This window comes from Tachypleus tridentatus, chromosome 13, assembly GCF_004210375.1.
Source record: "Tachypleus tridentatus isolate NWPU-2018 chromosome 13, ASM421037v1, whole genome shotgun sequence".
Taxonomy (NCBI): Eukaryota; Metazoa; Arthropoda; class Merostomata; order Xiphosura; family Limulidae; genus Tachypleus; species Tachypleus tridentatus.
The window spans coordinates 245778315-245794280 of NC_134837.1; the positions used below are offsets into that span (position 1 = coordinate 245778315).

At 33.5% G+C, this 15966-nt stretch overlaps 1 protein-coding gene and 1 long non-coding RNA gene across 4 annotated transcripts in view; one reads left to right on the forward strand and one right to left on the reverse strand.

Annotated features, from left to right (window-relative positions):
* The window catches only part of LOC143237279 (paired box protein Pax-6-like), a 114705-nt gene that overhangs the window by 48209 nt on the left and 50530 nt on the right, over positions 1 to 15966 (forward strand). The window contains exon 2 of one of the 2 annotated variants that reach the window (XM_076476351.1): positions 9969 to 10750. In XM_076476351.1, the coding sequence (XP_076332466.1) occupies positions 10456 to 10750 (295 nt within the window). In that variant the 5' untranslated portion in view covers positions 9969 to 10455. Of the gene's footprint in view, positions 1 to 9968; positions 10751 to 15966 lie in introns of those variants that run through there. The other variant, XM_076476352.1, reaches the window with a different exon arrangement.
* LOC143237280 (uncharacterized) overlaps positions 1 to 15966 on the reverse strand; it is a 94856-nt gene that overhangs the window by 42864 nt on the left and 36026 nt on the right. The window contains exons 1-2 of one of the 2 annotated variants that reach the window (XR_013019962.1): positions 9488 to 9973; positions 5898 to 6028 (exon numbers count right to left, since the gene is read on the reverse strand). This is a non-coding gene — a long non-coding RNA (uncharacterized LOC143237280). Of the gene's footprint in view, positions 1 to 5897; positions 6029 to 9487; positions 9974 to 15966 lie in introns of those variants that run through there. The other variant, XR_013019961.1, reaches the window with a different exon arrangement.

The window sequence follows — 15966 nt, forward strand, 5'->3', positions numbered from 1 at the left end:
ATTTAATTTTTACAATTGATGGTTTTTCACATTTGTTCGTGACAAATTTGACTTTATTGTTTTACATTTGTCAAAACACATGATTTTTAGTCGAATAAACCATTTAATTTGATCACCGATTATGACCCTGAAACAACAAAACATCAGTTATGTGAACCTAGCTACACAATGGACTGACTATCTGCATTCTGTCGAGCCCCTGAGATTAGTACTTGTAGTCTGTAAACTTGTCACTGACCCACTGGGGTACTTGAGAGTCCGTAAACTTAACTGCTGAAGTAGAAACAGAGGCAAAACTTAAAAATTACCAAAAGTGTTATTTTTTAAGCTAAAGCATTAAACAGAAAGACTGGTGAATGCAAAAAGCCTCTTTAATATGTATTTTAACAACTTATGATAATCATATAATTCAAGATTTAGAAGTTAACTGACAAGGTATCTGCACGACATACATTACTTTGGTTGTTTTTTTTTTTCTTAACATTAGCTCTGAATTTATCAGTTACAATAATTTAGATTATAGCTCTGTCATCTCATGACTAATTTGATACATAATTATAGTTTTTGACTCAGGAGGTCAAACTTTTTCAATTAATGTATTCGATCACATTGGAGTGTTCATAGATTAATTTACCCTAATCCGGCCTAAAAGAATTTCAAGTGCTGTGGCTAATGACGATTCCCATCTTCTTTTTTTTTTTTTTTTCTTTCGGGGGGCAGCAACAGGAAGGCGTGCCGGTTGTGTCTGAGACTGATTATAAAACTCAATCATAAACAACAATAAGTCAAAATAAGAACATTTTCTTAACTAATCTCAGCTCGATTAACATAATTTTAAAACACACTGTGCTAATCTTTTTTTAATCTAATAACCATGGGAAATTATTATTTCTCAATTTAACAATAAATTATTCAACGTAAAGGGAACACATAGTAATTAAGCGTGTAATCGCTTCATAGCACTTAATTAAACGTATTCACTTATTAACCAGTCAACATGCCTACAATAGTAACAATAGAACTGTTTGTGAGTGCAAGAAACTCTTTTAATGCATTCTCTAACAAAGCATGCGCTAAAACTAACGTTAAAACTATTATTTCTCATGAAGTTTATTCAAATATAACTGGAACATGTTTGTGATATAATTTTGTTTTTGATATTGGTATTTATTTTTTATGACTTTACTGCTTTATGATTCATTTGAGCATAGTGAAAAATGAAGATTTTAACATCTTATAGATATATTACGTATAGATACTAATAAATGTTATACACAGTGTAAGTATCCAGTTTAGTTTTATCGTAAGAAAGAAAAACAAAAACTGGTATACGGATTTATGCAGTGGTACATTTTACGTAGTGTGAATAAGAGCTATTTAATAAATAACTTTTCTATATGAGTGTGAAAAACTCAAGCAAATGCATTGTTATACTGTACCCATCGGTGTCACCTTCTATTGAAACCGTTTTGGGATTCCATCTATATTTCCTGCCATTTATTACAAAAAAATAATAAGGAAAATTTCAGTCTTTCAACCGGAAACTTAAAAACAATTTCCATTGTTTCCTTTACAAAGAACAAGTTTATATAGCATAAGTTTTTAAGACAGGCGGTAAAAATACGTTTCATTAATAATCCATTTCCTTCATTTGCAATTGGCCATGGAATAGCCAGCAGTTTTCTACACATAACGTACTACTGGTAGTATGAACCGGATGAAGATAAAAAAAAAATCTAATCGTATCAGCTCTGCTGACAACACGCATTCAACCAATGAACACCCGCGCATGGCAACAACCACCTATAATTTGTACACAGTGGGGACAACGACAACCCAAAAGAAGTGGTCTGTCAACGACAATTTATTGTCAGAGTCTATGACGCGTATCAAGTGTAATAGTATGCATATTCACGAGAGCATGCGCACTGACTGATTACTCATAAACAGGTGAGACCGCCCAAAAATGAAAGATAAAACACTATAATCCATAAAGACTGGCAACAAATAGACACTGCGCTAATAGTTTGTACGTGAATGACCATGGGGAATACATTAGTGTAATCTGCATGTAAATTATTCATAAAAACAGCAATTTGTACTGTTGATGTTATAGTTTAAAAATAATATGGAAACAGGTAATAAATATTAACATATAACATAAAGAATTGCAAATATAGTAAGGCTGTAATGTCTTATGGATTTTGCACTTGATTTACTTTTTGAGACAACGATGTTTCGGATTATGTTGGGTAATATTCTTATTTTAAATCTTGGGATGAGTAAATTGCAATACGCTAAGACTGCTCTTCAAGTTGATGATTCTTCAAATTCTATGTACTGAAAACTTTTAAACACACGCTTCAGCGCTGGATTCGAAACATCGAATGAATCGAGACAATCGTTATTTTAAACATGTATCTCAAAGAACCAAGATAGAAGCAGTCCCAGCGTTGTCTCAAACGTATACCCTTCCCCTCTCTCCACCCCAAAAGAATTGAGGTGGAAGCAGTCTCTGCGTTCGCTCAAACGTGTCCCCTCCCCCCTCTACCCCAAAGAACTAAGGTGGAAGCAGTTTCAACATAGTCTGAAACATTGCTTTCCTCAGAAACCAAAGCAAAACAGCCAGCAAGATATTCCAGCCCCTCAATATCCACTATCCCACAATTTTCAATAAAGCAGAGAAACTGTGTGACAAATATAAATACTTGCAATATTTTCAAAACTTTTTTTCCATAAAGACTGAAGACTACATAAAATTCGTCTCCTCAACATATTACGCACTTATGAAATGGTTCCTATAAAGTACGTTGAAGCAACGTTATTTCAAGAGCCATTTTATATTTATTACGTTTCTAATTCTTTTGATTCAGGGATAAACACAAATTGCCTAATAATTTCTTGTACAACTCACAAGAAATACGTCTCTTGACAACGAATTCTTAAAGTGCTATTGTTTTCAATCAGTTCCTATATACTGAAATATTTTTAAAGTGTGCATCATCTCTGGGCTCTAAACGTCGAATGAGTCAAAAGTCAATGAAAGAGCCAATGTGCAAGCGGTTTCAACATAGTCCGAAGCGTGTTCCTCCACGAAACAAAGTACGTTCTTATTACAGAATTTTAATTTTCCCCACATTCATATTAGACGTCAGCACTTAAATTACATAAGCCTTCACTAAGGAAGACAATCCCCTAAATGTTAATAAACTGTGATCAGTTGGTATGAAATGTGGAATGTTTAAACAGTTATTAAACAACAGCATCAAACTCGAAGGTCTCTTCATCTTTCCGGACACACTTTTTAAAAAGTGAAACTGTAACGCTATCCTCTTTGTTGCTATTTTATAGAAGCACAAAAATTCCGTCGACCGCTTCTATACATATCATAAATAGCACTATTTAGAGTATACTTATTTATTAGTATTCCCGTCTCTGTAGTTTTGTAGACAGTTAATTGTATTTCATAAAACGATTTGTGTACGACATGATTAGCTAGTGCAATGCTGCTAAGACTTTCACAGTTTGGAAACACTTTAGGATAGTGATGGAATTCGAAACCGCATTACAAGCTGTTCTAGAGCAACGCCCACATCTGCGAAGTGAAAGTTATGATTGCAAAATAAAAGTTTCTTATTCCAAACGTTATTACGACGGATCTGAACACGACCCTAATAATGTTAACAGAACTAGAAAGTAGGTTTTGAGATTGACAACGATTACTACGTTTAAAACTCACAAGCTTCTAACCTCACTCGAGAATCAACGGTTATCTTTATGAGAAAGCTAGACAAATAAGCCAGACTCACACCAGTCTTATCTGTCTTGTCAGGTTCTCCAATAGATGTTCTCACCTTTGATCTACTTAAATGTGGCTCGCGGAAACAATGTTCAGCTACACTGCATGTAGCTTTTGGTTTGTTTTGAATTTCGCGCAAAGCTGCACGAGGGCAATCCTTTCTAGCCGTCATTAATTTAACACTCATTGGGCTACTATTTTACCAACGAATAGTGAGATTGACCGTAACATTATAACGCCCCACGGCTGAAAGGACGAGTATGTTTGGTGTGAGGGGGATTCGAACCCGCGACTCTCGGATTACGAATCAAGGGTCTTAACCGCCGGGCCTGCATGGAGCTTCCATGGAAAGTCTACCAAGATGTGTGGTCAAACGACGGAAGAAAACTTGGGCAAATATCGTTTTTATGAAGATTATTTAATCATCATATTAATTATGAAAACACCTTGGCTATAACTTAACTCAATAATCTGTACGAACAAAGTATTCAGCACTAAAGAACAAATGCGGTAATTTTGTTTGATTCATATCTAATATTTTATATTTTCAAATTAAAGGACAGAATCGATTACGATAAAATCTCACAGACAAATAAGAGAAATTAAATAATACAATCTCCACAAATGCAAAAATGATTAACTTTGGAGAAATATGTTTACATAGATAGCTTCCAAGATGGCGAGAGTAATCAAACCCACGTAAGTTTTAATTTTATGCAGTTTGTCTATTTGTTCTTCACTCTGCGATTTAATGCACAATTGAAAAGATGGATTATTCCCTGGGACTTTTAGAAGCTATTTTTCCACAAATATGTCCTACTTCTTCTAAAGTACAAAATATTCTTAAATGTATTAATGCCATGCTTTTCTAATTCTATAAAAATGAGCATTAAACATTAAAAACTGATACAAAATAATTGTTCTGTTATTTGTTATGTATATAAATATATTCATTATATTTTCTCCCGCATCAACATCAGTCACAGAAAGTCGGTCGTACTGTACGCCCTAATAAATATACTAATTTTATTCTGTTTATTGAAACTTCTTTATATGTGAACGTGTGCATGACTAGGGTGGGAACTTTGAACATTTAAGATGATTTAATACTCATTAAAATACTACAAAATCATAAAGAAAGTTTAAAATCATAAGTCTTCTTTTATTGGGAGATTCTCCAAGATTCATCCTGTACATTTGTGTGTATTATTAAATTCACGAGGTGTAACACGATAATAAATATGGCTTTATTTTTGTTTTTGTTTTGCATCTTAAAGAAAACTTAAAATTTTACTGTGTTTATTGTTTTGCTTTCTTTTTGATAATCAGCCAAGACTCCTGCTGTTACGCATCTGTGCTATTTTCTGTCATCTTGTTTTGTTCTCTAAACAAAAATGTCTTTGTGGATAATAAAACTTGTGTACTATCTTTCTGTCATCTTGCATTCAAATCTTCCAAAATATATAATGGACTAAAGCGAAAAAAGTAGTCACATGAATAAACAAACTTATAATATAAAGGCGCTTTTCTAACCATTTTGCGTTTGTGATGAATCATTTTGTTTTACAATATATTATCTACTGAGGATCATGCTTATGTGACAAACATTCAAATCTAACCATTTTGCGTTTGTGAAATCATTTTTGTTTTATTATTTATATTTATGGACTGTAGAAACAAAAGCGAAAAGTAAGTAGTCACATGGAATAAACAAACTTATAATATAGAAGGCGCTTTTCTAACCATTTTGCGTTTGTGATGAATCATTTTTGTTTTATTATTTATATTTATTCATTTTTTTAATTTCTGAGTTGCTCTTTTACAGTTTTTTTAAGGTTTGAAAATAAATTCGTTGGTTGTTTCCTCGTTGTAAACATTCGGTTTGTTTGTTGTTGTTTTGATCCAGTTTTTTAAATAAATCTTTGTTCTGTCTTGTGTGGTTTGGGTGAGGTAAGAATCACTCAAGATGCAGTGATACTTTCCTTTGCTTCCATACATGGTAAAATAGGTCTATTCCATAATAAGAGAGAGCAGACCGAAAATCCTATTCGGTGTTATCGTAAAAAAAAAAAAAAAAGAACGATGAAAGCAAACTTACAAGTTAACACAAGCTTTGACTTCTCTCCATGGTTGTCTGATCTGGTTTGTTTGATTGTTTGATGCTTGCCTCGCCCATGGCAAGTCGTTGTATTGACCTGGGTCACCATAAGCGCCATTCCAGTCACGAATCTATGTTGATTAGAAGGTAATGATAAAGAAACTATAAATTAAAAAAGAAAGTGTTCGGAGTTTAACGAACTTGTCGAACCACATACCTCTAAAGAAGGTTAAACTTTAAAAGTTTTATTTTTTTCTCAGAATGAATTTAATAACAATCTAAGCTCTTTCGGAATAATGTATAACAACAGTGCATGGAATGTATCTTGTATTGAATTAAAAACCACCAGAAATTAATAGTGAACTTTAGCAACAACTTGAGAAAAACATAATGCTAATTCTGTTATAAATAAACTTTTACAGACAGTAAATAGCCATTTATTTTAATTGGTCATAGTCCCATTGCTGTGGGATATTTAGATATTCACCCAAATACTAAATTGATTATCAAAAAACAAAACAAATCGAAATAACTATCTTACATTTCCTCGTCGCAAATGCATAATCCAGGTAATAAGGTTCTACACAAAAAATGTGTATTAGAAGTGCATTTATTAAACCAATTTTTTTCCTTTGTGAACTGATGTCTTCACATAGGCACGTAACAAGTTAAAGTGACATACATTAAATCAACCGTTTTAATATTTTTGAATCGTAATCTTTAGTGCATCTCCCCCCTGTTTACAGTTATTCAGCGTTAAGCTGGTGATATATAAATTTTGATTCATAATTAACATTTCTTACATACAATCATAAAGAAAATATTGAAACCTTTTGTGTTATATTGATTTATAAATTGCCTAGGTATACACATTCTCAATACTCTCAAATGCCCCTGCATAAGAAACATAAAAAATAGAGTTTATTTCACGTATTATCACCGATTCTTTGTCCCTTTAAACGTGAAACACCCATATAAGCGAAGCTTTTCTGTAATCTCTCCCAACAACTTCTAGTGACCATAAAAAAAACTCCTTAACACATGGCCCGGCATGGCCAAGCGTGTTAAGGCGTGCGACTCGTAATCTGAGGGGCGCGGGTTCGCATCCCCGTCGCGCCAAACATGCTCGCCCTTTCAGCCGTGGGGGGCGTTATAATGTGACGGTCAACCCCACTATTCGTTGGTAAAGAGTAGCCCAAGAGTTGGCGGTGGGTGGTGATGACTAGCTGCCTTCCCTCTAGTCTTACACTGCTAAATTACGGACGGCTAGCACAGGTAGCCCTCGAGTAGCTTTGTGCGAAATTCAAAAACAAACTAACAAACAAACCTTAACTCATTTCAGTTCCCCGCTAGTACAGCGGTAAGTCTACGGATTTACAACGCTAAAATCAGGGGTTCGATTTCCCTCGGTGAACTCAGCAGCTAGCCCGATGTGGCTTTGCTATAAGAAAACAAACACACCCGCACACAATATTCTCAATCCTAGCAGTGCTTAATAGGTCAAAATCTCAGAATAGAGACTACAAGGTTCGAGAATAGCCACCTTTATTTAGAATTATGCTGAGTAGAGAGTAAGAGCAACCATTCAACATCATCAACTATACGTATAGTAAACATTTACAGAGTCTTTGTTTATAATCCTCCAGCTGTTTGACATAAGGAGCGAATTTAGCGCCATATCACGATTCGAACGTTGGACTTTCTGATCCGCAACCTGGAACACTTATCAGAAGGGTAAAGACTGGCTCGTCAAATAATCATGGCATATAACGTTACCCAAAATATGGTAAATTTCGCTATTTACCGTACTGCAAAAAACATCTGTAGCTGTCATATTTTGTAATTAGAATTTGATACATATTTTCTGTGACTAATGAAAAGAAGTGTCATCAAAATTGGTTAAAATCAATATATGTTATCTATAAACCATCATATCTTTTTATAAAGGCTACACAGATATTTTTAAACTGGCTGAGTATTTTGTTGTTTATGAATAGAAACATTTATCTCAATGTTTTAATATAATATATTATCAGTGAAAAACATCAGTTATTACCATTGGGTTAACCTCATGTGATTTATACCAAAGAGAATAATTTATTGTGACTATTCAAAGTTTAATGGAACGCTATTTATTGTAACTAAATTATTTTTTTTTAATTAACGGAATAAATAACATTATATATCGTGATCAGATTAACATTAAACTAAATACTGTGTTGTAAAAATAGGTTAACTAAACATCTTGTTCTGATATTTAACACTACTTACTTTGGATAGATTAATGTTTTATTTTGAATACTATTTGTTTTGTTGTTAGTACAAAGCTGCAAAATGGACTGTTTGTACAGTGCCCACCAGATGTTTTGGGTTATAAACTTTCAGTCTTACCCTGAGTCACTATAAACAAAAATATATATTTACGTAATCTGCTAAACATACTATCCAACAAGGCTGTATTTAAACACTTTTTATTACGTAGATTAAACTTATTGTATTTTATAATTGCATTTGTATTTTAAAATGATTTTCAGTTAAATAAACTTTATATCTGTTTCATTGCATACAAACATTTTGTTTTATAATTAGCTATATATCTTACTCTTATTCAGTATAGACGTGTATCGTTTATACAGTTCAATAACCACTTAGATAGAAATATAAACGAACAAACCAATTTACAGTGACAAAACATATATATTCATATAGACAGTTTTACTGTTGAGAGTAATTAGATATCTTTCTATCCAGATACACATTTTATACTATAATTGATTAATCGTGACTAGAAATAAATAGTCTACATTCAAAATTGTCTACTTCCTATTGATTAACACTGAATTAAGAATCTGTCATTAAAACTAATTGAACCATCAATTAATTAATATTCAATACTAATATTTTTAGAATTTGGTTATACAGATCGTTATCATTATAACAACTAATGATATTGAATTACAGAAGGAATATAATGAGGTGGCTCACGTCCTGATCTGCTACACGTTATATCCATTCAAAAATACACATTCTTATATATATATATGTATGTATGCATTCATAGTGTTGTAAACTCTATTTAAATATTCTGTTATGCACTACTTTTCACAAGAAGACTCAAGTACGGACTTCGTAGATTTTCGTTTGTTTGTTGGCAAAGTCCCCTAAACGGTTATTTATGTCATATCCACCGTGGGTATTGATACCAGATTTTTAGTGTGATAAGTCACTAAACTTACAAGTGATTTACTGAGGGTTTAATTAGTAGAAAAACAGACAAATCGAATTCATAACATAAATAGTCAGTGTTACACTGCCAATAACACGGAAGTATTCCTTTGCTGTTAAATGGGAACTATGCATGTGCAAAACATACAATAATTTCATATCTGTATAACTTACATATCAGCATAGATTATTTGTTGGAGGAACGAAAGCAAACATGAAAAAGATAAAAGCAAAAGCAATGGTAAACATTAACTTTTCAACTTTTTAACAATATATCTGTCATAGCTACGTAAAGTTACATCAGCATACAAACTTATACATATGGCTTACACCTGTATGTTTGTTTAAACTTATTTGAGACTTACTGTCGTTACACCATAAACTCCTAAGGGAATGCTAGTTTAGAGCCTTATCAGTTTTATATTGGTTTTCATATTACTATCAAGATTCATATTGTAATGACATTATTTTTGTGTCCTTGATATTTTAAATAAACATCCACTAGGAATCTTAATGACACCTGAAAGAGCAATAACACATTCAAATCCTTCTTTAGGTGCTACAATGGTAGGTAAACTGCTTCTTCGATGATAATGAATTATAGTAATTGAAAGGACAGGACTCGGGCATGCTTTTGCACATCCTTTTAGGTAACGGGTAGCTATAGGGTCGTGTTGTGTTTTTAAATGCAGTTGCACGAACACGCGCCGACTTGTTTGATCTCCTTTTGGATAGCGAGATACTTAGTTAAGCAGTGAATTCAATAGCCTGAGGCGGAGATTGCACGCCACGAGCCCAACAGCTACTGGTTTTCTCACTATATTCTCGTTCTCTGTTTCTTGACAGGTGGAGCCGAAGAGACAGCCAAGCGTTCGACTAGACGGCTTGAGGTTGGGAGCCGCAAAAGCCAATGAAAATTCACATTTAACCTAATTACGTTATGAACATTAATGAGCCATCATAGTGAGTAGAGAAGAGACTTGTCTACGCAAGCTACGAACAAACTGTTACACCTGTTGAAAGATAGATCTTTGAGGGTTATCAAGTAAGAAGATAGTTCTACGTTCCACTTACGTCCGTTACATTTTCTTATTTCAAGTGAACTTCACTGCATTCTGACTATAATTGTTAACCCTTGAATTACCATTCCTAAGCTAACAAAAATCAAGCTTTCACTTGCAACTAAATTGCAATTATTTCGGCCAAGTACGGTTCCATTCAAGACAGTGTTTATCGTCATACTGTTAAGTAATCAGTGTAAGCTTATGAAGACTTGTCTTAAACAAACTCTGTCTTTCGGATTTGTTATCCTTAGTATCTTCCCACAACTTTAATGGACTTGAGCGTTCCTAAACGTTCCATATCGCCACCCGCGGTGCCCATTACACATTCTTTGGCGCCCTCTTTTCGAAAAGGCATTGCTCTTTCGTTTCCCTCGTCTGCCGGCACATCCACCGTAACTTCGGCCGCTGTGCCCGGCATGGTGCACTATCCCCTCGCTCCGGCTCCAACGGCGATTTCTCCTCAGCGGCCCTTGGATTTCTCTCCGAACGCTGTGTACGGGTCCGGCGAGGTAACAACGCCACCAGCTTTCACTTGTAACGTCACGACTTCTCCATTACTGTCAGGTAGGAATGCAGTACATTTTTTATCTAACAATATTATAATGCTATTTCTTGTAAAAGTATCTGCCCACTTTATTATACAAGTGTTCTTCACAGGGTAACAGTTTTAAATGCGGATAATTTTTACATAAAATAGAATATTCATGCAAGTAACTGCTACACGAGCCCCACGTTATAAAAATGTAGAAGCTACGATGGACAATAGCTCACATTGTAGGGTTAACAATGCAGTAAATGCGATCTTTAACATTTACAGCTTAGTCGTTGCATAATATCAATACACGATTTAAATGTTACTTGTGACATGTGAAATTTAAGCTAAGTATCTAAGAATTAGATAATATATGTATATAGAACATATTTCAGAACATTTTAGAATTCTCAATTCAATCACGTCTTTTTTTTTTCCTTTTACCTGGGATTACCCAATACATGGCACCTATTTAAAATAATTTGGAACATAGTTTGCATACAAATGTAAGTTTTCAGATTTCTAATGAGTCATTGTTCAACCAAAATAAGAAACGCAATTCCAAGTTATGATTATGCAGGAAAATCTTAATGTTACATACTGAATGACATTTGAAGTGCTCTAATGATAATAAAAACCAGCCGTTGCAGTGGTTCACAGTGACGGTTTTGTCCTTGTCTGTCGAACGTAAACTTATTACATTTTCGAACGTACTAATAAGGTAAAATTGTTTCGTATGTTTCCGCACATGCCAAATAAACTAACTTTTAGTAACTAAGTGCGCGGTGACAATATACAGGTTGTGTATTAGATTTCCATCTGATCTTATGGCATTCTTGAAAGTCACAGGCAGATAAAGCCTTTGTCTAAAGATGTTTGGGTTTAATATTCAATATCCCCCAACCCCTATTCATATACATTTTACCGCAGTTTTCTATAATTACCCCAGATGTATTTAAATTTAAATTTCTTATTTCTTACATGTTCTTCTTTCGAGAACTAAATCGACCAGGAAACAAACGATAATTAAATACGTTGTTAGTGAACATAAATGTGTAGAGTTAGTTGGTATATGACAGATCAGCATTTATTCGCTACTAAGTCGATGACTCAGTTTTTATTCCCGGATGTTAATTAACACAGATATTGCAAGCTCACTTTTGAATTAAGACTTAGGTTGTTAATATTTAAGGTAAAAGTTGTTAATATTTAGTTTATACAGTGACTTGCAACTAGTTTTTCGACGAACTTTAAAAGTCAGTTAAACGTATACGCAATTGATTTTAGACATAATATATACACATGTATGAACTTTTCTGGACATTCGTGATTACTTATAGTATTCTTACTTTTATGCTATTTTTACGAATTAATCAAAACATCATAATTCAAAGAATCTTATAAATATATTATTAAAATTTACATTAAGTCGTGCACTTGTTTTGATTAGGAGTTCCCCGTATGTCTGTTTGTTTTGAATTTTGCACAAAGCTACTCGAGGGCTATCTGTGCTAGCCGTCCCTAATTTAGCAGTGTAAGACTAGAGGGAAGGCAGCTAGTCATCACCACCCACCGCCAACTCTTGGGCTACTCTTTTACCAACGAATAGTGGGATTGACCGTCACATTATAACGCCCCCACGCTGAAAGGGCGAGCATGTTTGGCGCGACGGGGATGCGAACCCGCGACCCTCAGATTACGAGTCGCACGCCTTAAGACGCTTGGCCATGCCGGGCCATTCCCCGTATGTCAGCAATAAGTTTATAAACTCATAACACTAAAATTCTAGGTTGATTACCGTGGGTGAACACAACAAATAATCTAATGTTTTGCTCTAATGGAAAAAATTTGTGTTTATAGATCTCTACCTATCTAGTCAAAAATTGTAATAACCATTTTGTTTTATCTGCATAAAATATAAATAACTTTTACATTAATTATTTCAATCGATTTTAGTTCCTTTAATCACGTAAAAGATGAATAAAACTTATTTCAATGAATTCGGTTTTCTACTAACCAGCGATTTATAGTTTTATGACATAGAAAGGAAAGTACAAGGTTTGTCAGACAATAATTTTGGAATTCCAGAGTAATGTGTCCTTAACTGACTTAATATACAACATAAAATATAAGGACAACAAGAGATCAGTTGGTCCCATAGGTGGTGAAAAATTAAAAGAACAACTATTAACATCACTAATTTTGTGATTTCTGTAAAAAGTACGAACATTACTTGAGAACAGTAACTTCAAAATGTGTCGTTTAAGATTACCTCTGTAAAACGTGTCTCTTTGAAAATACAAATTTTTGATACTTTCCAATCCTCTTGATGGTTCCAATTCAATTATTCTGGAGAAATATGTGAATTCATACATTTGTGGGTGCTCTCCTATACCAGTGCTTCACGTCCATTAAAATCTGAAATCTTTCTTTTCAGCGTGTATGTATATATATATATCAGGTCATCCCTTAAGTAATGTCCGATTTTAGGTTAAGTAAAAAAGAAAGGATTTCAAACGCTTTTAATGTTATTTAATCAATAATGTATGTTCCAATATTATTAATTACTTCCTGCCAACGATTCGTAAGCTTCTGAATGCCACTTCTATAAAATTCTTGGGGCTTGGAGGAAAATAATGTAGAGAGGGTAATTTTGACATCTTCATATGTTCCAACATCAAGCGAGTTCTGTAAACTTTGGAATAGATGACAATCATATGGGACAAGATCTGGAGAATAAGGAGGATGTGGAAGTTTTTCTCAGTCTAGCTCTTCAATCTATGCAGATGTGATCCTTGTTGTATTGGGCCGTGAATTATCCTGGTGTAACACAACACCTTTACGACTGATCAAAGCAGGCCTTTTTTCTTTCAATGCAACATTCAAGAGCTCTAATGTAATTGTTACATTGAGTGGCAGCAACTCAAAGTGGATCACACCAACAATATTCCACCAAACGTTTAACAAGACTTTCCTAGGGTGGAGGTCCATGTTGGGTTGTGATTTAGCCAGTGTACCTGCACTGTGCCATTGTCTGCAGCACTTAACATTTTTTATCTTCAGTTACTAACCTGTCCGAAAAAAGGTGAGTTACGTTCACGAGAGTACAAAGAAGTGCAAATGTCCACTCTTGCTCTAAGGTTGGCTTCTGTCAAATCATGGGGAACACATTCTCCAAGTTTTGACACCTTTCTAAGCAGTTGCAGATGACGGTGAATTGTTGAATGGATTGAATTAAGCTTCTGTGCTAGTTCTTCAACTGTTACAGCACAATCGTCATCAAGAACAGCCAGCAGCAAATCATTATTAAACTTAACAAGGGCGACATGAACGTGATGCATCACTTAAGTCGTAGTCACCTGATCTGAACTTCTCAAACAACCTTCGACATTTTCTTTCATTGAAAGACTCGCACCGTAAATACCTTGAATGTTTCGGGTATTTTCTGCTGCACTATTGCCTTTTTTTAAACTCATAAAGTATTATATGCCTAATGAGCTCCTCAGACACATCCATCTTGATGAGGGTTTATTTGATTAATGATCTGAAAAAGTGGAGCTGGGTTAGTTTCTTTTATTTGTCTGAACATTTTATACACACCCTACTATATACTTTAATGACCAAAGTACAGAAAATGACAAAGACAGAAATGATGATGCACTTTCTGTATTGAATTTTCGAAGATTACTTATGTCACATTATAATCATATATATATATATATATATACGTATATGATTATGATAAAATTGAAGTAAAAATATGATAAATATTTATAAATTGTAAAGACGTTGCGATGTATTTTACAAATATTTATTTATTGAGATACAACTGTACCACATCTGATAACTACACACTGAAAGACTTGATCTGACACTATATAAAAACTATATCTGAAGAATTCCAAGTTTGTATTCAACGTTCCATGGATATTTATTTATATATTTTCTTATTCATTTGTCTTTCAATTTTGAAGTAAATGTATACTTTCTAAATGCGCGATCTTGTTTTATGAACTGCATGTTGGTTATGTTTTTTCAATACTATCACTTGCATGGATCCTTGTGATCAAAATGAAGAATATTACTATTGCTTATATCATAGTGTTCTCACTATAAGACTTATTTTAGTTGTTTTCTAAAGAATTTAGCATCACATTTTCTATTCATTTCTCCAAATATATCAGTTAAAACCAGATGGAACGTTAGATAAATATGGCATATTTGCGTGTGTGTGTATGCGTGAATGTCAATTTCTAACTACTATTATTCGTTGTATAAAGATGACAGTTAATCTAATCTATGGACAAGTTGGAATATATTTCTTGAACTTTGGCTGTTAGGTAAAACATTAATTCAGTTTAGCCAAAGAATTCTAAGTGTTTAGTACCTGTGAATAAAAGTAAATTATTTGTTGTATTATTCTAAACCGTTTAGATGGTAAACAATTATTTCAGGTGTATAAAGAAGTAATAGTATAAATCTAACAATACACTCAAGATTGTAGTTCTTTGATAATTAACCACCTTTAACAGGAAATACTTTCTCACACCCGTATATTGTGTACTAACTGAAACAAAAGTCTTTGACAAACGAGTCTCACAAAGTAGAAACTCACTTATCTAATACAAACATATTGTTAGGCTACTTATGTCTTTGAGTTATTTGCGTTTTTAAAAACGAAATCGTCGGGTAGATGTCAGTATTGAATCCAAACAGTTATTGACGTTGAAACAGAAAAAAAAAATCTTTATAAATCCTGTCACCTGCCATAAAATATAAGTTGCGTTTTTCGTAAAGGTTTTATATTGCAATATAGCATAATATAAATGCCTAGAATAAAAGTAAATAATTTTACAACATCGAACAGTAATTATTTTATATAGCCAGAATGTTTTAGTTGTTAACACCTTCTGTTATAGTTTGTAAATATTAGTTAGTAAAAAGTATCTCAACTATTTTTGTTTCAATACAATCAAATTACGCATACAAATATACAATAACCCTTTTATCAATTTTATTAAATTAAGTTTACTATTATTAAGTAGAACTACTAATATGTTGCCTTTCATGTATTGCTGTTAATCACTGCTGGGAAGGTTAACCTCGTGACAGGACATATCCCACGAGTTTAAAGTCAATATACGCTTAACTACTTGTTTCTTATCTTTACGTTCACTGTAATATCTGAAATTTCTGTGTATTATATTCGTCCTACATCCCCAAGATCTAAAATAAAGTAGAAATATGT